Source organism: Netta rufina, assembly GCF_964035555.1.
Source record: "Netta rufina genome assembly, chromosome: 3".
NCBI lineage: Eukaryota > Metazoa > Chordata > Aves > Anseriformes > Anatidae > Netta > Netta rufina.
The window spans coordinates 98,796,676-98,823,630 of NC_140125.1; the positions used below are offsets into that span (position 1 = coordinate 98,796,676).

General features: G+C 37.9%; 1 protein-coding gene across 1 annotated transcript in view; it reads left to right on the forward strand.

Annotated features, from left to right (window-relative positions):
• Nucleotides 1–26,555, forward strand: part of CSMD1 (CUB and Sushi multiple domains 1) — a gene marked incomplete at both ends in the record, with an annotated part of 1,174,241 nt that extends 1,147,686 nt beyond the window's left edge. The window contains 8 exons of the mRNA XM_084285255.1: nt 4,961–5,072; nt 6,169–6,348; nt 11,181–11,225; nt 14,078–14,239; nt 15,286–15,398; nt 16,379–16,466; nt 22,989–23,121; nt 26,396–26,555. Coding sequence (XP_084141381.1) covers nt 4,961–5,072; nt 6,169–6,348; nt 11,181–11,225; nt 14,078–14,239; nt 15,286–15,398; nt 16,379–16,466; nt 22,989–23,121; nt 26,396–26,555 — 993 coding nt within the window. The remainder of the gene's footprint in view (nt 1–4,960; nt 5,073–6,168; nt 6,349–11,180; nt 11,226–14,077; nt 14,240–15,285; nt 15,399–16,378; nt 16,467–22,988; nt 23,122–26,395) is intronic.
• Between the last annotated feature and the right edge of the window lie 400 nt (nt 26,556–26,955).

The window sequence follows — 26,955 nt, forward strand, 5'->3', positions numbered from 1 at the left end:
TTCGTCGCCCTTCTCTGCACCCGCTCAAGCACCTCGATGTCCTTCTTGTAGCGAGGGGCCCAAAACTGAACACAGTACTCGAGGTGCAGCCTCACCAGAGCTGAGTACAGGGGGACGATCACTTCCCTAGCCCTGCTGGTCACACTGTTCCTGATACAAGCCAGGATGCCGTTGGCCTTCTTGGCCACCTGAGCACACTGCTGGCTCATATTCAGCCGACTATCCACCATCACTCCCAGGTCCTTCTCTGCCTGGCAGCTCTCCAACCATTCCTCTCCCAGCCTGTAGCTCTGCTTGGGGTTATTGCGCCCCAGGTGGAGGACCCGGCACTTGGCCTTGTTGAACTTCATGCAGTTGACCTCAGCCCATTGGTGCAGCCTATCCAGATCCTCCTGCAGAGCTTTCCTACCCTCAAGCAGATCGACACACACACCTAACTTGGTGTCATCTGCAAACTTACTGAGGGTGCACTCAATGCCCTCGTCCAGATCATCGATGAAGATATTAAAGAGGACTGGCCCCAGCACCGAGCCCTGGGGGATGCCACTAGTGACTGGCCTCCAACTGGACTTGATTCCATTTACCACGACTTTTTGGGCCCGGCTATCCAGCCAGTTTCTAACCCAACGAAGCGTGCGCCGGTCCAAGCCAAGAGCAGCCAGTTTCTTGAGGAGAATGCTGTGGGAGACGGTGTCAAAAGCCTTGCTGAAGTCAAGGTAGACCACATCCACAGCCTTTCCCTCGTCCACCCAGTGCGTCACTTTGTCATAGAAGGAGATCAGGTTCATCAAGCAGGACCTGCCTTTCATAAACCCATGCTGACTGGGCCTGATCGCTTGCTTCCCCTGCAAGTGCTGCGTGATGACTCTCAGGAGGATCTGCTCCATGAGCTTCCCTGGCACTGAGGTCAAACTGACAGGCCTGTAGTTTCCCGGGTCTGCCCTCCGGCCCTTCTTGTAGATGGGCGTCACATTTGCTAGCCGCCAGTCAACTGGGACCTCCCCCGATCGCCAGGACTGCTGATAAATGATGGACAGTGGCTTGGCCAGTTCCTCTGCCAGTTCTCTCAGTACCCTTGGGTGGATCCCATCCGGCCCCATCGACTTGTGCACATCTAAGTGCCGTAGCAGGTCACCAACCAGTTCTTCATGGATAGTGAGGACCACATCCTGCTCCCCATCCCCTTCCACCAGCTCAGTGTACTGAGTATCCAGAGAACAACTGGTTTTGCCGCTAAAGACTGAGGCGAAGAAGGCATTGAGCACCTCCACCTTTTCCTCATCTCTTGTAATTAAGTTACCCCCCGCATACAGTAAAGGATGGAGATTCTCCTTAGTCCTCCTTTTTGTTTTGATGTATTTATAGAAACGTTTTTTGTTATCTTTAATGGCAGTAGCCAGATTGAGCTCCAGATGAGCTTTGGCCTTCCTAATTTTGTCCCTGCACAGCCTCGCTACATCCTTAAAGTCCTCCCTAGTGGCCTGCCCACTTTTCCAAAGCTTATAAACCCTCTTTTTTCTCCTAAGATCAAGCCACAATTCTCTGTTGAGCCAGGCCGGTCTTCTTCCCCGCCAGCTTGTCTTTGGGCACGTGGGGACAGACCGTTCCTGCGCCATTAAGATTTCCCTCTTGAAGAGCGCCCAGCCTTCCTGGACCCCTCTGCCCTTCAGAACCGCCTCCCAAGGGACTCCACCAACCAGTGTCCTGAGCAGCTCAAAGTCAGCCCTCCGAAAGTCCAATACAGCGGTTTTACTGGTCCCCTTCCTGGCCTCGCCAAGAATAGAGAACTCCACCAGTTCGTGGTCACTCTGCCAAAGACAGCTCCCGACGATCACGTCCTCCACCAGTCCTTCTCTGTTTGTGAAGAGAAGGTCTAGCGGGGCACCACCCCGGTAGGTTCACTAACCAGCTGCGTCAGGAAGCTATCTTCCACGCTCTCCAGAAACCTCCTAGACTGCTTTCTCAGGGCTGTGTTGTGCTTCCAGGATATGTCAGGGAAGTTGAAGTCCCCCACGAGTACAAGAGATGACGATTTTGCAACTTCTGTCAGCTGCCTGTAGAATTCCTCATCCGTCTCCTCATCCTGGTTCGGCGGTCTATAGCAGACCCCGACCAGGACACTAGCCTTGTTGTCCCTGCCGATCCTAACCCAAAGGGACTCGACCTTGTCATTCCCAGCCTCGAGTTCTACAACCTCGAAAGACTCGAAATATAGAGAGCCACACCACCACCCCTTCTGTGCTGCCTGTCCCTTCTAAAGAGCTTATAGCCAGGCATTGCAGTACTCCAGTCATGAGACTGGTCCCACCACGTCTCCGTGATGGCAACCAAGTCGTAGCCTGCCTGCTGCACGATGGCTTCCAGCTCCTCCTGTTTGTTACCCATGCTGCGTGCATTGGTGTAGATGCACTTCAGCTGGGCCATTGCCTTATCCTCTGGCCTTGCCATCGTTCCCCCTGGCACAGCCCCAACAATCCTAGCTTCAGCCCTATCCCCCTTCCTACGTAGTTTAAAGCCCTCTCAATGAGCCCTGCCAGCTCCTGGCCCAGGATCCTTTTTCCCCTAAAAGATAGGGACCCGTCTGAGGCCATCAGGCCAGGTGCTGAGTAAAGTGCCCCATGATCAAAAAAAAACAAGATTTCTGCGTTGGCACCAGCCCCGGAGCCACATGTTTAACAGGTGGGCTTTCCGTGTCCTCTCTGAACCCCTCCCTGCCACCATAGGGATGGATGAAAACACCACCTGCACTCCCGCTCCATCCACTAACCGACCCAGCCCCCTAAAGTCTCTTTTGATAGCCTTCAGGCTTCTCTCTTCAATGTTGTCACTGCCCGCTTGGACTATCAAAAGAGGATAATAGTCAGAGGGGCGTACCAGGTTGGGAAGCTTCCTGGCAACGTCCCTGACCCTGGCCCCAGGGAGGCAGCAGACTTCCCTACAGGTAGGGTCAGGCCAACAAATAGGGCCCTCTGTTCCCCTAAGAATCGAGTCTCCAACAACAATAACCCTCCTGTCGTTCTTGGTGGAGGCAGTCCTGAGGCGTGGAGTCGGCCTCCTCGCCCTAGGCATCCTCCTGGGAACACTTGCTACCTCTTCCTCAGCTACTGGTCTGTTGAGTTCCAGGGCCTCAAACCTGTTGTGTAAGGGCACCTGGGAATGCGGGGCCGGAAGGGGAGGGCGTCGCCTGCGATGTCGAGCAGGGGCCTGTTTCCATTCCTCCTGAACTCCCAGATCCCCTCCCTCTGCCCGACGGCTACAGGGCAGGGGGTCCACCCCCATTTGAGGAGTCTCACCTCGGTACCTCCCCTTGAGGCCCTGCAGGGAGTCGCTCCACCAGTCTATCTCTCGCTCACACTCCCTGATGGCCCTCAACCTCTCCACCTCCTCCTTGAGCTCCGCCACCATGCGGACCAGGTCATCCACCTGCTCGCACCTCACGCACGCAGTTTCTCTGCCTCCCGCCAATGGCAGCAACAGGCTCAGACACTCCCTGCATCCGGTGACCTGAACTGCGGCATTTTTTAACGGGTAGTCGGTCTGGGTGTGTACCGACTTCCTGGAGAGCGCACCATGCCTGGTGGAGACCATTATCACCTAGCTACGGCTGTTGTTAAGGATGTGTTGTTTGTGTGTAGGGGGAGCGCTCTGCCCTTCCTGCATGCCCTGCCTGCGCGAACTGCCGCACTAACTGCCATGCCACTCCCTTCTGATGCGCCACGCCCTGTTTGCCCACCCTGTTCGCCCCGCTCCTGGTCGCTCGCGCTCCCTAGGGGCAGCTTTTGAACGGCTGGGGAGGGGGCGCTGCTGGCTCCGCCTTCGCCTCGTCAGCCTCCGTCACGAGGGCTGCTGGGTCCTGGTGGCTCCCTCAAGTAGGCTCGATGCCGGAAAAATTAGCCCTGCCTGGTCCGATCCCCCGCTCCGCTGCAGAACGCGTCTGCCCCGGAGCCGATCGCCTCGGCAAATGGCCAATCGCCTCGGCAAATGGCGATCGCCTCGGCAAATGGCGATTTATATACCTGCAAGCTATTTTACTGTTATGCACTGATTAGTACTTTTGCAGCTTGCTTGCATTTATCTGTGTGATGTTAATTTATTGATAAATTGTATAACTACAGATAATATTAACTTTTGTTGTTGTTGTTTCACCTTATCATAAGTATTGACAAAGTATTTTATGGAAAACTAGAGCAATGTCTTACTGGTCAGCCCCACATCCTCAAATGTCTTGGGCTGCAGTAGCATCCTGGTTACTTTTGTCAATGCCATCAATAATTCCATTATATTATGAAACGCCTTCCTTCATCACTTTCACATTTTTATTCAGATTTCATGCTTTTCTTTCCTCAAAACATGCCTAAGTAGAGTTTTCATAGTTATTTTTCTTCTGGAAAGGTCATATCACAGTTGACCATAGAAAGGCTTCCAAACCATTTCTTTGCGAGTTGAACATCTCTAGTAAAACTTACGTACTTAATAGTGTCAAATACAATGTAAAGAATTGTGACCTGGAGTTTTCTGGAATTTAGTTGTGGATGCAACTGTTCCTTGCATTTTTTTTTCCTTTTTTCCCTTAAAAATAATTTTAATGAAGTCACACAATGAGAAACCTTTAAAACAGACTTAATCGTCAAGTTAAATTGAATATATTCAGTGATATACAGAGAGATACATCTCTGTCATTTAGTTTGTTTCTGTTACACTAGCAAAGTAATAAACTGAAATGCATGTCTTGTTCTTTTCCATGCACACAGCCTTGTCAATATTTTTCAACATACTGCTTTCAAATAAGGTTATGGAAGATGAGTTACTCGAGATTTTCATCTCATGCAAAAACTTAAATACTGTAAACAGAGGACACTTTTTGAAAAAAAAAAAAATCTCTGCTAGTTTATCACAGTCTTGATATCTATCTATAGATGATGGATACCTTTTTCATCTAATATTCTGTTTTGATCCTTAGGTTGGGAGCACAGTCTTTTTCAGATGCAGGAAAGGTTATCATATTCAGGGATCTACCACCCGTTCTTGTCTTGCTAACTTAACTTGGAGTGGCATACAGTCTGAATGTATTCGTAAGTCTGTTTTCTTATCTGAGTTTGTATGCTGTGCAATTTTGAAAGAGCTACAGGCTGATGCATGTGTAAATTCTTAGTAAATAGTATGTTACAAAAAAGTCAAATTTATTTAACTGTATTCTTTTTTTCTTTCTATTCTAAGAACAAAGATGTATTCAGAATATTACTTTGAAGAAAGATTTTTCAGATAATATTTTCTTCTTGAGGTTCACAGCAATTTAATTAGAAATACTTATACAAATATTATTGTATTATGATACAATAGTATTATTATTGTACAATAATTTTTATTCAGAAAAGTTTTCCTCATTAACCCACTGCATTAGTTGCTTTAAGTTAATATATTTTTTTTGTGTGTATGCTGGATAATTAGTGAACAGGCACCTGAAATATGCATGGGACTATTCTGTTGGCTAGATATCATAAATTATAAACAACTTAACAAAATTCAGCTTTTCTGGGTTATGTGTGGATATATAAATGATTACTGCATTTATGTCTTTATGGACGTTGAACAACTATTGTATTAAAATACACTCATCTAAGCTAAAAATATTTAATGAGAATGACCTTAGATTCTTATCCTATTTAAAATTAACTTCGTATTGTTGTAAATTAATGCACTGGAGCACAGAGGAAGAAGCCTACTGAGCAACAGTATCTGTTATAATCAGTGTACTATGATAAAGCCTTCCTGTGGAACTTTTATGTCATTTGAAATTTATAATGAATTTATTTAACACAGTAACCACTCTAATTTTCAAGACTCTTTAAAATGGCAGTGATGCTTGAAGCTGTGACAGTACAAAAATTCACAGGACATATGCAATGGCACATGCTTCTCTTCATTGTAACAGTTTTCAGTCTTGCTATCATGATTTAATTTTGCGCAAGAATATCTGATAGTATCATTTCCATCTTCCCACACTAAAAAAGCATACACATAGAGTATAGTAACATTTCTAAAAGGTGTACAAGCTTACGGAAGAAAAGGGAGTAAGTTGGCATGTGTGCATTTGTTTTAAATTTAATACACTAATCCTATGGACACTGTTTGCCACCACTTTTTCTAACTCTTAAAAACCTTTTGCAGCTCATGCTTGTAGGCAGCCAGAGACACCGGCACATGTAGATGTGAAAGCAATAGATCTTCCTACTTTAGGATATACTTTGGTGTATACCTGTCAGCCAGGATTTTTTCTTGCTGGTGGATCAGAACATCGGACATGTAAACCAGATATGAAATGGACAGGAAAATCTCCTATTTGTAAAAGTAAGTCATTACATGAGTGATATATTGTCCTCTACTCGGTCAGATTTCATTATCTGTGACATTTTTATTTTCTATAATAGGATCAAATATTTCACAATTACTATTTAAAAATGCATATGACACAACAGAATAATAGAATCCTAGAATGGCTTGGGTTGGAAGGGACATCAAAGACCATCTAGCTCCAACACCCCTGCCATGGGCAGAGATGCCACCCACTAGATCAGGTTGCCCAGGGCCCCATCCAACCTGGCCTTGAACACCTCCAGGGATGGGGCATCCACAATTTCTCTGGGCAATCTGTTCCAGTGCCTCACCACCCTCTGAGTGAAGAACTTCCTCCTAACATCTAACCTAAATCTACCCTCTTTCAGTTTAAAACCATTTCCTCTTGTCCTATTGTTATCTGTCCAAGTAAGAAGTCACACTCCATTTTTTTTATAACCCCCCTTTTAAGTACTGAAAAGCCACAAGGAGGTCTCCCGGGAGCCTTCTCTTCTCCAAGCTGAACATCCACAGCTCTCTCAGTATTTCTTCATACAAGAAGTGCTCCAGCCCTCTGATCATCTTCGTGGCCTTCATCTGGACCCACTCTAACAGGTCCATGTCTTTCCTGTGCTGGGGGACCCAGAGCTGGACTCAGCACTCAAAGTGGGACCTCACAAGGGCAGAGCAGAGGGGGCAATCACCTCCCTTGCCCTGCTGGCTCTCCTCTGTTGATGCAGCCCGGGATGCAGTTGGCCTTCTGGGCTGCAAGCATACACTGCTGGCTCATGTTGAGCTTTTCATCCACCAGAACCCCCAAGTCCTTCTCTGCAGGGCTGCTCTCGGTGAGTTCTTCTCCCAGTCTGTCCTTATGTCATTGCCCTGACCCAGGTGCAGCACCTTGCACTTGGACTTGTTGAACCTCACTCAGTTCTCTTGGGCCCACTCAAGCTTGTCCAGGTTCCTCTGAATGGCATCTCTTCCTTCTTTAATATCAACTGCACAGCTCAGCTTGTGACATCTGCAGACTTGCTTGAGGGTGCACTAGATTCCTCCAAATCGTTGAAAAAGATACTAAACAGCACTGGTCCCAAGACAGACTCCTGAGGGACACCACTCATCACTGGCCTCCACCTGGATATAGAGCCATTGACCACAACTCTTCTGGCTGCAGCCATCAAGCCAATTCCTTATCAACCAAATGGCCCACCTTTCAATACATCTCTCTCCAACTTAGAGATCAGGATCTCAAAGCCTTACAGAAGTCCAGGTAGATGACATCGGTCAATCTTCCCTTATTGACTGATGCAGTCGCTCCATCATAGGAGGCCACCAGATTGGTCAGGCAGGATTTATCTTTGGTAAAACCATGCTAGTTGTCTTGGATCACCTTGTCTTGCATGTGTATTAACCTTGCTTTCAGGAGGATCTCTTCCACAGTCGCTTACCAGTTCATAGCCCCCATGTCTTTTCTACCTTTTGTAAAAATGGGAGTGATGTTTCCTTTTTTCCTGTCACTGGGGACTTCACCTGACTGCCTTGATGTTGCAAATGTGTTGGAGAATGTCTTGGCAACTACATCAGCCAGTTTCCTCAGGGCCCAGGGATGCATGACATTGGGACCTATAGACTCGTACCTGTTCAGTTTCATCAGGTTGTCTTATACCTGCTCTTTGCTTACACTGGGAGGGACTTTGTTCCCCCACTCAAGAGACATGGGAAGCCTGACTGGCAGTGAAGACTGTGGCAAATAAGTTGTTGATTACCTCAGCCGTCCCCATGTCTGTTGTTTTGTGTTTTCCCTTCTTATTTATCAGAGGGGGTACATTCTCCTTGGCTTTTGTTTTTTTCTGGCCAATGCACCTATAGAAGCCCTTCTCGTTTTTCTTTGCATCCCTTGCCAAGTTTAATTCCATCTATGCCTTGGCTTTCCTGATCCCATCTCTGCACGTCTTGACAGCATCTCTGTACTCTTCCTAGGCCACATGTTTTTGCTCCCACTAACTGTGCATTTCCTTCTTGTGCCTCAGTTTGACCAACAGGTTCTTGCTCAGCCATGTTGGTTTCTGCCTTCCCTGCTTGATTTCTTACATGTGGGGATGGAGAGCTATTCCACTCTAAGAACAGTACCCTAAAAGAGCTGCCAGCTCTGAGCAGTTCCTCTGTCCCTAAGGACAATATCCCAGGGGATCACATCCACCAGGTCTTTAAACAGCTGGAAGTTCACTCTTTGAAAGTTTGGGGTCTTGACTTTTCATAGAACCATAGAGTGGCTTGGGTTAGAAGGAACCTCAAAAATCACCTAGTTCCAACCCCTCTGCCATAGGCAGGGATGCTGCCCACTAGATCAGGTTGCTCAGGGTCTCATCTAACCTGGTCTTGAACACCTCTAAAGACATTTCTCTTTGCCAGGCCACATTCCTCAAGATCATGAACTCAACCAAGGCATGGTTGCTACAACCCAGACTGCCCCTCATCTCCAAGTCTTTAATGAGTTCCTCCACACTGGTGAGCACTAGGTCCAGTAACACTTATCCTCTGGTTAGTTTGTGTAATCCTGGACCAGGAAGTTATCCTTGACACAATCCAGGAGTCTGCTAGATTGCTTATGGCCTGCTATGTAGCTTTTCTAGAAGACATCTGGGTGGTTGAAACCCCCATCAGGATGAGAGCCTGTGAGCATGTTGCTTCTTGTAGCTGAAACAAGAAGGTCTTGTCAGGTGGCCTGTAGTAGACCCCAACCACAAGGTGTCCTTACTGGACATCTTACTGGTCTGGTCCTTAACTTTTACCCACAAGCTCTCAACCTGTCTGTGGCTGTTTCTGAGAGGCAGCTCTTTTGCAATCTATCCATGTCTTAACATAGAGGGCAACACCTCTGCATCTTCTTCCCTTGATTGCAGTGTTCCAGTTGTGTGATTTGTCCAAATATGTTTCTGTTATAGCAATTAGGTCATAGTTTTCTGATTGCATTGTGGCTTCTAACTCCTCCTGCTCGTTTCCTATGCTGTGTGCACTACTGTAGAGGCATTTCAGCTGGGATATTGACTGTATCACCTTTTTAGAGTAGCCCTTCCTAATTCCTTTCTGACAATTCACAGATATTTTCCTGTTGCTTCCTAAAGTGTTTCTGTTCCCTGTTTCTTTTCCGTTACTCAGAGGTACATCCTCTTCCCCCACTAAATCTACTTCAAAGCTTTGCTAATAAGCTTGCTGCCCAGAAAGAGTGTTTACTTTATGAAATGTTTTTTACCTTATGTTACGTTATGTTATGAAATGTTTTTTTTACCAATAGTTTAAAAAGTCAAAGTAAACATAGCATCTGGAGCTCATGGAGGAAGACATAGGAGTATATGTATGTAAATGCACAGGCACACATACATAAGTTTATTCCTTAAAAGCAAACAAAAAAAAATAATATAAAGTATTACTTTTAACTGTATTCTTCCTAATCTTTTTGGCATAGTTTTAAAGAGTATTTCAATGTGTTCAGTGTTTAATGCATGATTTTCTGTGAAAAGTATTTCACAGGAGTTGACTTTTAGATTCATTCAGGTGTGATTTTTGTCTAAGAGAAACTTCTAAAATAAAAATGAACAACATATTTTAAAATTAAAATAAATCTTTGCACCAGGTTTCACTTTTATTTACAGCCATATAAATTTCATATTGTTTTGCTAAAATAACTCTAAGTATGTAATTGTGAGGGCTAAATTTGGCCTTTACATGTGAATAAACATGGCTATACATACCCAATACATAGAAATAAACAAACAAACAAACAACAACAACAATAAACGTTTAGAATATGAGCAAAGTAAAAAACGATCAGATACATGGGAAAGATACAAGCAACACATTTAATTCTAACGTGTCAAAGAACTCTAAATAGATTTGAGGGCTGAACAGTATTTTATTTTTCTTAAAGGTATGGTTAAACTTTTTTTGTTTCAACATTGAGAAGTATGATCTACCCATAAAAATTTATCTTACTGTAGATCCATAAAGGATGATTTTTCAGGGGTAATATATAATTAATACAGTGAGATAAAAGATAGATGTTTTTTGTTGATTTTTTAAGAAAATGCAGAAAAGGTTTCTATAAACTAATACAATTTTTCTTCGCATGCAGTCTTTAGGTATGATTTTTTATGTACCTCACATTTTTATGCTATTTTAGCACTTAATCAGTCTAATCATTGAATTTCTGCTACTAAAGAAAAAACATACAAAAAAAAGAAAACAACAAACCAAACCAAACACAATCCATGCAAGACAGAATCTATTACTAGACACTAGTTGTATTTTTAAATGACCAACAATATGAGGCCAGAACCTTAGGTGCCATCAAAGAATTTAACTCTGCGGAGTGCACTAGAAGTACAGAAAAATATACCGGTTGTGATTCTTTCCCATGATATCTGATACTGTCATTTTAATCTAGCTATCTGGCTTTTGCTGGTTTGTGTCATAAATGTATCAACCTTTGTTAACACAGTTTTAATTATATTTAATATATTATGAGTAATTATATACAGTATTTGTCCCCCCTATAAGGCTCTCTTTTATAGCACTGATATAAAATTATAGGCCTAAGTGTATAAAATAATTGGCTAACCAGACAACTTTTCACACTAAAAATGTTGTTTTCCTAAATTATTTTCTGATGGCTTTCATTTAAGTGTAAAGGTTTGAACATGTAAAGTATTCAAGACTTCAGTTATTTCTGTTTTAAATATAACTTTATTGGATAAGGGATAATTGCAACAATCAGGCATTGTTTTAACATTCTATTAAAAAATATCAAATATGTTCATGAAAATGATAATTTGTCTTTTTACTTGTAGGTAAAGGAGTCAGAGAAGTTAATGAAACAATAACTAAAACTCCAGGTTTGTATACAAGAAGAGTTTTAGATCTAAATAAATTAAACTGATTCACACCTTAGGTTGCTATGGATGATAAAACTATTACCAGTATTTAACTTAGGTATTTTATAACTAATTTCAAAGGAATATAAATGTTGAAGTCACTCATGATAAGTACCATGTTAAACCTACTCTATGAAGTTATTTCCAAAACAAAATTTTAATAGTTTCTACAATACTAATTCTGTGAACCGCACAAAAAAAATTGTCAAGCCAAAAGCATAAAGCATGTATAAGAAGTAGATTTGAAGGAGTTTTATATCAGAGAGATTGCTATAATGGAGAGCCTTATGAGCATAGACTACAATTTTAAGGGTTGGATTCAAAGTTCTGTCTTTTACATTTTTCTTGACCTTCATTTCATAGGTATTCTAAGTCAGGTTTTCCCAAATGGTATGGGCCATATGTGTGCAGTCAACTTTGTCCTCCTGCCACTGACAAAATATTGAAAAAATATTGAAATACCTCTGATAATTCCTTTTTGTAGGTCTTCTCATGTTCAGTCATTTTTAGAAGAAGAGACCTATTGTTTTTTACCAATTTAACTATAAGCAGATTTTTTACCAAATAAATTAGCTTGCAACTGTATATTCTGAATTTTAGCAAACGTCAGGGAAAACAAGATGAATGCTTAACAGTCACAGCAATTCATGGAAGGACTCTGTAGAATAGATGGGATAAAAAGGTATTTCTGCTAATAATTAACCTTCCTAGTGATATTATTAGTGAGCGTGTCAGGTGAAATCTGAAATGAGTTCTTTTCAAATACATCACTTCTGTAGACTTGCAGCAATTCAGGGGGTAATGTGCATTCATTATAATTAATATACCATCTTAATTTATTATAGGATTCTCATCACCACACTGCTAAGGTATGCATTAATCTGATACCACACAGGTTTTGAAGTTCAATGCCAAATTAAATTATAGACCAAGTCAAATACATTCACTATGCAGAGCATCAGTGTTAGTTCACACCATATCATGTCCCTTATGACCAATTTTGATAAATAATTAATTGATCATACAAATAATGGTGATTAGAGAATTGAATCTGTGTAATAAAAGTCAGTAATTAACAAAAGCATTTTTTTTAAATATTTTTTTTTAAACTATTTTTTTAAAAAACCAAGTCAGCACTGTTATTATGTCTTTTAAAATTGTGAATTCTGTTAAGTATAGAATACTGTATTTTGGAGCATTTTCTTTACCTTGTTATCTTGTGTTTTGGTAGAATTTCATTTATTGCTATCTATATTTTATGGGATGAAACTAATATTTGTCAACTACAATTTTTGTAACAGAATAAATTAATGTTGTCATTTTCAATCTTCAGATGTCTGAATAGAAATGATATTGTTTATTAAATTACTATTTTTTCTAGTTATAGTTTTTATAAGAAATAGTAATACCATTTTAACAGTACTGTAAATTGTAATAGAATATAAATTGCAAATAATGAGTTCTCACAATACCCATGTATGTATTTAGCAACTATAATATTGTGTATGATTCCTATGGTTCTCACCGCTTTGTATAGCCTTTGCAAAAATTGTTAGGAAGCTGTTTTAATTAGTAGCTATGGATTTTCCCATTCCTTATGTTTGGAGGATAATCTGCAGTTGGTGTAGAGTTCATATAATAACCACAAAGTTAATTTTACTAATTCTACATTTCTATATTGTGTGGGAAAGGCGGACATTGTAAGGGCTGGACAGAATTGAGTCAGAGCCACTAAGATGCCTCAGCAGCTTCTATGGGACAAAGATTAACACCTATTATGGGCAGTTAAAATAGTCAAAGATACTAGACATTGAAGATGTTAAATGTGGAAACAGAAGTGTGGTGTCAGCTCCTTTATAACAGTCTTATAACAGGTACTAACCTGTCAGAACTGTAACAAGTAATACTAGATGTTCACCTTCACAGGGATAAATTCAGATACATTTTAATTAACAGCAAATAAAAGACCAATAAAAATAATTTTAACATTTTTTAAATATCAGATTTCAAATTTACTGTAAGTAACTATTGTAGGAAAGCAATGAGAAATATCTAGGAAAAAAAAAAAAAGAGTCTACAAGATACTTTACAAAATTAATATGTTCTCAGGAAATATATTATCTTTAAGTATTGTGAGATCCCAATTGAAATTTAAGCAATAATGCATGGAGAAAAGGTGTGGAGAAAAGACAGATAAAAACTTGTGCTAAGCTGTATCTGGAATTCAGTGAAAACAGTAGAATGTTATACACAGCGCTGTTTTGTTCATGAAACAAGTAGAGTGGCCTAAGAGTGTCTCCTTCCAGGAATCCCTGACTTGAAAATATTCTTCCCCCTTCTTCATCATATCCTAAAGCTACGGGTCTTTAAGGGTAGAGTCCATCATTTTTCATAGTCTTTGGGACATTGACTGAAGCACTCAAGCTATGAAGTGTGAGGTTATTTAAAAACATATTGTGATGGACAGGTATGATATAGGATAGGCAATTGTGTTGAAAGATCATTAGAAATATTGTTCTAACAATTGTTAATTTTTTACTGTAATACCTCCTTAGAATAGCAGAATGATGCTGTGACAGAGAAACTGAAGAATGTAAGTGTCTAGAAATATTGCTACTTTGTTGTAATTCTCTTCTCTTCTCTTCTCTTCTCTTCTCTTCTCTTCTCTTCTCTTCTCTTCTCTTCTCTTCTCTTCTCTTCTCTTCTCTTCTCTTCTCTTCTCTTCTCTTCTCTTCTCTTCTCTTCTCTTCTCTTCTCTTCTCTTCTCTTCTCTTCTCTTCTCTTCTCTTCTCTTCTCTATTCTTCCACTTTAGTTCCTTCAGATGTATTTTTTATAAATTCACTGTGGAAAGGGTTTTATGAATATTTAGGAAAAAGACAGCCTGCTACTCTGACTGTTGATTGGTTCAATACTACAAGCAGCAAAGTAAATGCTACATTCACTGAAGCATCCAACATACAACTCAAACTATCAGGTAGGCTCAGAATTCAATGTTATAAAATCTGTCCTTTTTTCATTTGTTTGTTTTTCTCTTGATCAGTTTTGTTTTATTTTCTCTTGAACAGGAAGCAAAAAACTTTGTTTTCACTAAAAAACCTTTTTCTGCTTATTTTCCAAAAGGGAAGGTGCTAACAGTCACTTTACCATGTATTTCAGTTATTTTTATGTAGTTACCCACCTATTTTTCCCATTACATTTCAATTTCATTCCTATTCATTTCATTTCCATTACATTTACATTGGTTGTTTTTTGTTTGTTCATTTTTTGTTTGTTTTTATTAATCTCAGACTGGTGGGTAGCATTGACCTTTTAAACTCACAGGTGATTCTGTGATATGCAAAGTGTATGCAGCATTTTAAGAACTGTAACACTGAAAAGATCCATTATTCAACAATGATCTGCTTTAAACAATATCTGCTTTAAAACAATATGGTCTTGATAATGGCATGACGTACGTCATGTAGTATGTAGTAAATTATGCCTACCTTTTAATCAACATTGTATATTCCTTTCTTCAAATCTGACACCGTGATGTTCTGATCTAGTCTCTGATCATAGTTATATTTGACATGGCTACCTTACAGCAGATTTTCTTTCACTTAAGCACTGTTATTTACTGGAGTAATATAACGTTGTGTTGTCAGTAAAATCCAAATTTTTCCAGTTCTAACTGACAATTTTATCTTAGCAGGGAAGTAATTCTCTGTGTATTCAGAATTACTGAAATAGTGCATGAAAAGACAGATATTCATGGTCATTTATGTATAAAATCTAACAGTATAAAAACATCTTTGCATTTTGTTACCAATTATAGTATGGACAAAGGGCAAAAGATAAATGAAATTAGATCCTGTTATTACAGCAATGTAAACTCTTATTTTATCCAAGTTTTAAAATTATGTTCTTACATGTTCTTTACAAAATATTTTACTTCTAAAGCAATGTACTTGGCTTTGAAATGATATTTGAATAAAATAGTTCAAAAATTGTTTAAAAGGCATGTGTTGTTTATATTAATAGGTGTTTACAAGAAAGAAGAAGCCCATTTGCTATTGAAAATTTTTCAGATTAAAGGACAAAGTGATATTTTTGTAAGCAAGTTTGAAAATGACAACTGGGCACTAGATGGTTATGTAAGTAACTAGATTACTATAGCTTGCTGAGTTTAAATTTTAAAGTAATTTGTGATTTTCCTATATAACTCTAAACATAAATATTGAATACAGCACAGTAGGTGTCAGTGTAGAAACCACATTATTTTTCTTTTCCGAATTATGTATATAATCTTCTATCTCCCACACTCCCATTAGCATTTTTAGCTTACTAAGTGGAAAGTGGAGTGAATCAGCATATTATGCTATGTTTTTGCCTTGTGTAGTTATACGTGAGTGGGAATTTTACCTTTATTCGTTTGTTAAATAGTTCACTGTCAGAAAAATTAAAAGTTAAAAGAACTCTCACCTTAAGAAGGGATACATAAGGGAAGTTCTTCACAGAAAGTGAGAATGAACAATATTGCATTAGAAATAGCAGCTGTTTTCCTATATTGAGAAGTAGTATAGGTTTGGCACATATTCAGTCAATCTCAGGAAAACTATTTACGCAATAATTTTTCAGCATAAAGAAGAGTAAATATGTAGTACCTTAACAGACTATTTTATTTGACTTAGAATTTTCACCTGAAGGATTTTTTTTTATTGTCTCAATATTTCTTAAACGTTGATTCTTAGAGTTGTGATTTAATCTTGAAGAAAAAGAGTTATTTTCCTCTTTGCGGTTTTCTTTTGTGCCTCAGGATGCTGTCTATGGGAAATATTTTAAAGACTGACAGCTTCATCTGTACATTTAACAAAATCTGTAAATATCAATTAAAGAATGTTCAAACCCAGCATTTACATCAGATGTTTTAAAGTCATTCCAAGTGTTATTTTAAAATTGTAACAGTGATGCAAACTTTCAATGATTAATGTTCTATAAACATAATCACTAAGGAAGTGAAAAAAATATATCTGTAAAAACTTCATATAACTAAATCAGAAAAAAGGGTTAAGTATTCTTATTTATTTATATCAGAAATAAATTTTATGTTTTCTTCTTCCTCAACCTACTCTAGGTGTCATCAGGGCTTGAAAGAGGTGTTTTCACCTATCAAGGTGACATACATGGAAAAGACTTTGGAAAATTTATGCTCCAAAGACAAGGTAAATGCATTCATAGAGCTTTAGGATATATATTTGGGGGTTTTGCAAGAGCCAGTTCAACAAATGACTCCCATCAGCTTTCTAGCTGAAGCAAGCATGTTTATTTCATGCCATTGCTATTATAAAATATACAGTGCATATTTTAAATCTGCAGTTCAAATACCAAGTTCATTCTGCTTAATATGTTACTATCTCATCTTTTGTAGCATAGCTACCTAATGAAATGAATACAGAATGTTCCTAAAGAGCCATTGCAACTGATTCCTTTTCTGTGTACACTTTATATAATAAAAAAAAAAAATAATGCATGTCACACAATGCAAAGCCTTTTTCTGCTCAAATGTATAAATTGCAATCAGAATCACAAAGGAAATTAAAAGGGAAGATTTGACACTGATTTTAACATTCATTAGGAAACTGCTTATTTCTGGTGGGGGTACTTTTCAGAATACGTATGTATTTAGACAGAATTCCACTTCACCGTCAAAAATATGAAATGTATGACTGAGGTATATATTCAAACACTACTCCAGCAGCTGCTGATAAACTAGTTATTTTTACTTAAAAAATAATTTTGTCATAAAAGCTACTTAAGTATTTACTCACGAAATATTTGCTTATTAAATAGTTTTGAAAAATACCAGACATGGACATTTGCATTTCCTGATCCTGGAATATAATGTTTACAGTGTAGTATATACACAGCAAAGTACTGGGCTTGCATGGAGAGACAGCCCAGCTAGTATGTCAATAGCAGAGAGTACCTACATTTTATAAATTGCCTCGGTTCCATTAACTTCATTGGTACTGTACTCAATGCCTTTTACAGTTCTGCCAAAACTCCCTTGTATTTCTACACTCTATTAACTGCTGTGATATCAGTTACCCTAAGGATTTGCTCATGTTGGCCACCTCTTAAAGTGCTATATATACGTTTAATCACAAGGGGAAAAGATCTTACTCTTCAGTTTCTCAGCCTAAGAACTGTCAGTTTTTGAAGCTGAATATTATTTCAGTCTTAAGAGTAAACGCTTATGTGTGACAGATTATCTGTCTGCCTGTGTTTTGGTATAATCCTTATCATCATAACGTCTAAGCTGCTTTTTCTTTCTGATTTTAACAAGCACACTGTAAAAATAGAGCACCAAGATTTGCTCAAGCATGCATCTTATTTAATAGGCTTTGATACTCTATGACTGATTTTTTTTTCTATCTCAAAACAGTGGGGATATGGGTTGTTGGATTTTGTTTTGTTTTCTCTTTTTCTTTTTACTTGACCCCGGCCAGAAAAGATATCACTACTTCTCCAGCTACCTAAGAGAAGTTTGGAGCCATTTGTTTTAGCATTGAAATCAATAACACATGGAGATAAAGGAAGAACAAGCAGAATGACAATTCAACAGTTACAGTATTCTCTGATAGCTGTATTCTGTGATGGTAGAAAATGTATCACTGCTTAGAGTTGTAATATGAGAGCTCAGTTTGTATTTTCCAAAGGCTAGTAAGGAGCTGTAGTGTTACTGTTACATGTATTCCTATGCTGAGGGATTCTTTTCATCTTTAACATCTCAGAAGTGAGATTTCTGTAATTGCAGATACTCTCCATTAAAGGATAATAGATTTCTTTATGTGCTAATTAAATAGGCACTGATTGTCTGTAGGTTCTACACTGAAAAACCAATAGCTAAAACAAAACAGCAAATTTCAGGTCAGTAAAGGTCGTAACATTTGTCCATAAGCTCTCAAATTCAATAACTTTTTTTTTTTTTTTTTTTTTTTTTTTTTTTGGTGTGTGGTGTGTGTGTGTGTTTGGTTTTGTTTTGTTTTTAATTTATTATGTTCATGAATATTCTGCTGAGGTAATGATCTCATCTGTTCTCCAGCTGAAGACTTATAATATTTCAATTTCTTCCGGAAGTTAAACTATTTGCTGCCTTTACACTAAGCCATAAGTATGCATAAAATATGCAGGCACTGTTGCATAAATAATGTAATATGAAATTTGTCACCTGAAAGCATACTTAAAAGAACAGCATTTGCCAAGAAATACTTGGTTGAATGTGAAAGTCCAATGTGTTTGATGAAGGTTTCCTTATCACACAATACTAGAGGAAGACTAGGCTCAGTGGATACGCTCAGTCTTAGAATTTTATGACATGAAAATTGAAAGAACTTTAGTTTCTAAGTACTGTTTGTCCTCTTTCAGAAGCAATTCTATTTGCTTGTAGCTTTAGAGAATAACCTAAAAGGCAAAGATATTTCTGTTATCAGTCTACCAACAGAACTAGCCTGCTTAAAATGCCTAAGTTCCAACATTAAATGACTTAACCTGTTTTGCCAAATAAAACATCAATATGGTGGGCTTTTTATTTGATTTTTTATGTTCTAAAATCCTGGTCTATAAAGACTGCTGCTAGTTTCTGCTTCTGTAACTGCCAAGTGCCTGTGCGTCACCTCTAGAGTTCTAGAAGATTGATGTTCTAAAATCTTGGCTTTGTTCATTCCAATTAGGATTGTCATAGAATCTTAGAATTGTCTAGGTTGTAAAAGACCTTCAGGATCATCAATTTCAACCATCAACCTGACCTACTGAGTCTCATCACTAAACCATGTTCCTTAGTGCCACATCCACACATCTCTTAAATACGTAGGGAATAGGGACTCTACCTTTGCTCTGATCACCCTTCTCCAGAAAGAAATTCTTAATAATATCCAGTGTAAACTTCCTCTGGCACAACTTGAGACCATTGCCTCATGTCCTATCAATTGCCACATGAGAAAAGAGAACAACATCCTCCTTACTACAACCTCCTTTCAGGTACTGTTAGAGAGCAATGAAGTCTTCCCTCAGCCTCCTCTTTTCCAGACTAAACAACCCCAGTTCCATCAGTGCTCCTCACAAGTCTTGTCTTCTAGTCCCTTCACCAGCTTTGTTGCCCTTCTCTGCACACACTCAAGCAACTCAATATCTTTTTTGTAATGAGAGGCCCCAAACTGAATACAGCATTCAAGTCTTACCAGCGCTACGTAGAAAGGGAACAATTTCTTCCCTAGTTGTGATGGCCACACTGTTTTAGATGCAGGCCAGGATGCTGTTGGCCCTCTTGATCACCTGAGCACACTGCTGGCTCATATTCAACCAGCTATCAACCAGTACCCATGGGTCTTTTTCTGCCAGGCAGCTTTCCAGCCACTCTTTACCAAGCCCATAAAGCTGCATGGGGTTGTTGTGACCCAAGTGCAAGACCCAGCAGATAGCCCTGTAGAATGTCATGGAATTGGATGTGGCCCATAGATCCAGCCTATCCAGCTCCCTCTGCAAAGCTTTCCTAGCAGATCAACAGCCCCACCTAACTTGGTATCGTCTGCATTACTAAGGGAGCACTCAGTCCCTTCATCCATGTCATTTCAAAGTTTCTTCCAAGTACTTTTTAGCTTGTTTAGATTGAGCTAACAAATGTTGACAAGTAATATGCAATATGAATAATTAATTTATCTGTAATATATTAGATCAATGGGTGTGAATTTCATTCCTTGAAAATGGTCTATGATCACTGAACATCATTAGAGAAGATGTGGATTTGAAATTTCACTCTATAAAGGTGTTACCCTTCCTTTCCATATCACTTTGCACAACTTTCAAAATTCACAATAAGACTCTACATCTAAACAGGATACTCAGAATTTGAGAATACATAACAGTTATACATTAGCAAATGCACAAAAAAATAGCTAAGACTAATTAACTATGAAACTATATATTAATATGCTCCTCACACCCAACAAAGTACCAAAGAAGTCTGCTGTTCAACAGTTATCAGCTAGGTGAAGACAGTCTCTGTTTCTCCTTGGAACAAGTTTGCCCTCAAGGGCAGTGAGTTGCTTTCCATGTCAGCATTTTATTCTCTTTAATCCTTGAGCTGCTAGCCATCTTTGTCTCAGATATAGCTCTTCTAATTGTAATTCTACTTTTCTTATCTTGCATGGCTTTAGCTGTCACACTCTCACACTTCAAGAGCTGTTTTCTTAGTTAGTGAGCCATGTTGTAGTGATCAAAGCCATGTTGTAGTGATGGCAGACAGCAGAAACCCGTAGCTGAGGGTTACACAGAAAAAGCATTTGAAAGTTCTAAATAACAATAAGTAAAGGATCGTAATGAGTATTTTCTTACAAAAATATTTTTTTCTAGTACACATAAATGAGTAACAGCTTGCACGGTAAGGACTTCGTTGTATGATATCAAAATCTGAACTTTACCTGACTGCTGCTGTTTTTAGGAGGCTAAAGAAACTCCTGTCATTCTGTGAAATGATTAAAAGACATTTATAATCTTACAGAATATCTCTTGATTGAATAATGTTTCCTGGTGACAAAGTATGTCTTCTTAATTAAAAGAAAACTCAACTATTTTCTGCATTAATTTTCTCTTGGCTGTAAGCAAAGCAATATATGCTTCTAGTTTTAGCTGTGGTAGCAATCAGTACCTAAATTAGAGCATTACAATAGGCCTTCCCATTTCTTATCACAATAACACTGTCAGGAGAAATACAAAGTTCACATCAGGATATGTTTAATCACAAATAACTGTGAAAATTATTGTAATAAGTACATGAGACCAAGTATTGTACATGAATAAAATTTAAATTCTCCAGAATTGGAACAAAGTTTCCATAATGAAAAACACACCACATGATCTGATCAACACTGCCAATGCCAATTAAAGGTTGCAAATTTTATTTAAAAGTTTCAGGATTGGTTATTTTAAATGCAGTACTTCATAAACTGTGGAAATATTGAAAATTCAGGTACTTCCAATATAAGTTTAAGGTACTATCATCTGTGTTTCAGTTATCAAACACATTTACTTAAATTATCTAAATTAGTCTAGTTTTAAATGTTCAATTTAAAAAAGTATATATTTTTTAAAAAATCCCATAGTCTGTTCATACAGACTATGTACATACATACAATTACTTATAATGAATTTCAAACTGTTTTCTTTTAGTTGAATTCTGATTAGATATTTTCAATTTTTACAGCTACTTATACATTAAAGTATGACTACTACATGCAACATGACGATAGCTTTGAGAACGTAACAGAAGGCAGTGAAAAATATTATTTTTTTTCATGTTTAGTGATCAAAACTGATGATTCTGAAATTCCTAGGGAGGATGCTTTAATTTCAAGGGGAACTTGATTACTTCTAGATTTCATAAGTTTAATTGTGCAGAATGTATTAGAATATTAGCAGGTGAAATATCTAAGTTTTAAAAATATCTAATGGAACAAAACCTTAGCTCATTCTTCTTTCCAATTGAGCTTGAACCACAAGAAATTATAGGAGAATTGCTTGTTTCTTTCTTAGATTGTCATCTTACTTAGCTATGACAGTAGAATGTTAGAAGCAGCACAGTGGCTGTGTGTCTGCTATGTGGCTGATCTGGGCCAGAGTCCTAAAAAGACTGATGCTGCTGCTGCCATCAATGAGGGAATCATGGTGTTTGAGACAGTGCATACTGTTGGGTAAGAGCATTTCTGGGCACTGGTGTTTCCTATTCTACTCTACTAGCATCACCAACAATTTGCTCACAGAAGAGCAAATCCAGATATCTGTCCCAGCCTTGTCTGTACAGTAATTTACCTTGGCTCTGGTCTATTCTCTTTGAATAACATCTCAGTATGGCTTAAACTTATTCCACTGAAGAGCTGTAAGTTTGTTATGGTGAGAAGAAATTGACTCTGCTTTAATTGTAAAATTACTTTTCAACCTTCACAATTGTAGTTGTCTGTTGGGGACCTATTTAACAAATCTGAAAAAGTCTCTCTATCCTGATGGAAAAGTGGGTTCCAAAAAATGCCTTTCAGTCCTGTTTATCTGCTTGTCCACAACAGGAACCCAAAGAGGCCATGCCACAGGCGACTGCCTTTGCATTCTCTGCACATGAATTTTATTCCAGTGCAAAAGCAGCCGCTGGAAGCTCTAAACCCTTAAAGGAAATTGTGAAGCAGCAAGAACATGCACAGAGGTGCACAGGCACAAGAGTGTATTGAACCTAGCAAAAAGCACTGTGTTACCTCAGTTCTCCCATCCTTTTTCATGTTTGGTATAGTCACTCATTGCTTGTCATTTCTAAGCTGAATATTAAAGGTGCAGCCATAGAATAATTTTTACAGTGTTAATCTTTTATAGTAGAAGGTGTAGGGCTTAATTTTATTCAGCTAGTGACTCTTGACAGGTACATTTCATAATTATGATATTTAACTGAAATAAGGATTATTTTACCTACTGAATACTGTTTTCAAAGCATTTTGATAGTTTTTAATGACACATTATTAAGTGGTATTAACAAGATCTGTGCTATGATACTGCATGCTGTTTACTTCATGTTTTTAAATAGAATGATTTTATCAAAACAATTTCTTTCATTCAACAGATATAGACAAAAATAGAATAAAAAAGATGACTGTGAGGTAGATGGCCTGGAATTTTTATTTCTGCCCGTTTTTGTTTCATTTCAGGTCCCTTAAGTGCAGACACAGACCTTTCAAATCACTACTATGGTACAAACAGCAGTTCTGTTGCAGCTGCCATCCTTGTTCCTTTCTTTGCTCTAATATTATCAGGGTTTGCATTTTACCTCTACAAACACAGGTATTGTAAATCTAATTTATTTTCTACCTTAATACACTATTTGTTTTAATTTTGATAAGCATAAGTGAATAAAGAACACAACACTAAAGCTTTCCAGAGTATCTTTGCTCTAGAAAGACAAACATTTTAAAGCATTCCTACAAAGGGGTTCAGTGCAGAGCAGTTATTAATGGTGAACAATTAGAAAAATAAGTCACTGTGTTAAGGAACAAAGACCTATAAACCTTGGTTTGTTAGGCTATCTAATTGAAATCTCAGGTCACGTGTTATACTCTTTCATTTTAACAATTTATTAAAATGAATATATGCTACTTCTTTCAACATGTGTATGAGTATTAATTATACAAGCTGAAGAATTTATAAGATCCCTAAGGAAACAGCCCAAAATGAGACTACTTACGTAGTCTTACGTGCTGGATAAGCTAGCAGATACTACTAGAATTGGCATCACTTCAGCTTGTAAGAAACTTTTACATGTCAGTAGATAATAGAATAAATTCAATCATTTTGTCTAAAATTTAATTTAAAAGCTGATATCTATGTATTTTTTGAATATTTGTTCATTCTAGGTATTACTTGTTTAGAGCTTTCTGGGACAATTCTTGTATTTCCTATTGAGTTACAATATTCACTGCTTTATGTTATTTGCAGTTTGTAAAATGGTGTTAAACAGAAATGCTGATTTTAGTAACACACTCTTAAACCTTTGTTCTATAATCACGATAGCAGGAGTATTTTGTGATTGTAAGAAAACATACAGACAAAATAAAGTCCACCACTGGCCTGTGATAGACTTGACTGTCTACCAACCTCAACATTAGATGATTTGTGAAGAAAAAGTTGCAGCGAGGCTTGAATTTGTGAGCTCCATTTAAAATGATGCATGTCAGGAAATGAAATCCAGTCTTTTGTTGAAAATACTGCTCAGGAAAAGCTATGAATTGTGCTACAGAACAAGTTATTGGAAGATGCTTTTCTGGTGCCTACAGATCTGCATGCTCAGATAGCTCCAACTTTGAAATGGGGGAAGCTTATTTAGCAGCATGAAGAAACAGGCTTTCAGATAGGGTAAAGAGATGGAACCTAAAGGGAACATTGCTGTCACATTGCTCTTAGAAAGAGGAGACAAACTCTAAATGAAATGTAATAGGACTGTACTGTGACAAATAGGTACACTTTTTTTTTTTTTTTTTTAAACAGATACTTCTGCTGTACCAGATTAATAACATCTAATTAGAACCAGTGATGTTAAAGCTTTTTTTTTTTTTTTTTTTTTTTTTTTTTTCATAGTTTTAATACCTTCTATCTGGCAGACAGAGAGTGCATCAGGACAGAAAATGGCATCTCAGTCTTTCTAAATAAAATCAAAATATAATTAATTATTTACACTTAGATGTTAAGATTTCTGAACATGTTCTGTTACTTCTTAAATAAAAACATTCAGAAAAAGGTATAATTGCATGCATAAGAATTATTTGTAAGTTGTCATTTTCTGTTACTGACGTCTTTCCAGTGACAGTTTTCCCTATCTGCTATTCAAAACAGAATAATTTCATAAAAGTTTGATTTTTCAGCAACCCTCTTTTGAATTTTTACCATGAAATTCTTTGCTAAATTGTTTGACATTTTTTAAGCATCTATATTTTGCTCTCCTTCACAGACTTTCTGGCCCTATTTCAATGGCTGAGGGAAAGTATAAAATTCTATACTGGACCTCCTTTATTTATTTCTTTAAATACTTTTAGGTGCTGAGAGACTTAAAGTTGCAAAATACAGTATAATATTATTTTTATTATATAATTTTACTGAATATACCAGGAAGTCTGCAAAATTCTGTTTTATTTTTCATTTAATTATTGGCTTAACATATTCTAACACAACTTCACATAAAAATGTGAACAACCCTGAAATTTTGATATGTTCTACATGGTGGTAAAGTAATAGCCAGAATACAAGAATGGTTCCTGAAAGATAATACATTGTATCCTTTGATCTACAAGTGTCAAAATTTCTGAAAATGTTAGCTAGGATTTGGTCAATCTGATTACATATGCCTGGACATATAAAATCTCTGTCAAGGTGTCTAGTACTGTTTATTGTAGGAAGTATTTATGGAGATATACAGGCATGCAATGGCAGATTTATCTGGAATAACTGAAATTACTGACCCTTATCTGAAGATTTCTACTGCTAACAGTGTACCATTTTCTAGAAACTCAGAGTGCAGAGCTGCTTAATTGAGGCTATGCTGGCTGACTTTGCACTGACAGTACATTTAGTACCGTCCCGGAGACCCGTTACACCTGTTCTGGAATGGTAATAAACTGCTGATAACAGCAAATTACTAAACTGCTCCCACTATCTCTGCTAGAAAACATCTAAGTCAGTAAAGGCTGTGAGCGTTTATCTAATCTAAAACCCATGATGCAATTGAAAAGAACTGAATTAGGAGCTGTTCACTCACGTGTCCCTAGGTACACCTAGTCATCTACTCTATTCAAGTCTTTCAAATTGACAGTTTGTATTGATCTATATCAGTACAATAATAATATTTATATGTTCCTAGGTATACTGTAAAAATGAGTGTGGATAAAATCCCATATCTCTAGGAAAGTTAATTAGTATGCATTGACTGTGATATAATTAAATTTATCAATTAAAGATGCCATTGAACTTTTCAAATTAAAACCAATACTTTGGAAAGACCATTACATATATTTGTAATTTGGTAAGCTGTTAATTTAGTAAAGCTGGAATAAGTGTTTCCACTCAATGCAAGAATTCTTTTATGGCCAGAGTATAGCAATCTAAAAATGAAAATGTCATCAGAAAATATCATAATTGTTACTACTGACATAACGTGTTATAAATATTATTAGTTTTCAAAGTATTTTGTTTGTACTTTTGCTGTGCATTGCTTTAGTTTTGGCTGCCAATTTGGCCACTAACAACAGGCTATGAAGTTGTCATAATTTTGACAGATTTTACATGGGGAATATTTATACCTCTATTATGCCTATATTGTTTTCATGCTTTGTAGTATCAATTTGCCAATTAAGAATTTGTGTTCTTCTTTTCATGTTTTAAAAGCAACTTTCAGACAGATTTCTCTTACTTTTTGAGTCCCTGCAACATCCTTTATGGATTTCCGTTTATCTGCGTTAGACAGTTATGCAGCTTGTGTAGACAGGAACTTTGAACATAAAACTTGTGATATTTGTAGAATTTTTATTTGTAATGTTTACTAATGTCCATTTCCTGCCTTTTTTTCCAGAACAAGACCAAAAGTACAGTACAATGGATATGCTGGACATGAAAACAGCAATGGACAGGCTTCATTTGAAAATCCTATGTATGACACAAACTTAAAACCCACAGAGGCAAAGGCTGTGAGGTTTGATACGACTCTGAACACAGTTTGTACAGTGGTATAGCCTTCAGTGCCCAATATGACTGATTCATAGCCATACCTCTGATGGACAAGCAGTAATTCCTTTGGTGCCATATACCAGTTTCCCTTCTTCTCTTGGCTTTGCTGCTGTAATCTTTAACATCTTCTGTCAGCCTACATGCAGCTAAATTTTCTGGTAAAAATGTGTCAGTCTTCTGGGGATCAGACAAAGAATATTTTTTCATCTGAAGTTGGATTAAAATGCCTGGCTGCATCTGCTTCAAATCAAGGCACACTTTAAGGAAGACTGCCAAGACATGCCAATTAGTCATATTTAATGCCTCAGACTTTCATATTTGTATGTGGCTGGATGCCTTTCAATTCATTCTTCTGGGCACTTGAGTACTGTGACAAATGAAAGCACCACAGATTATCCCCAAGTA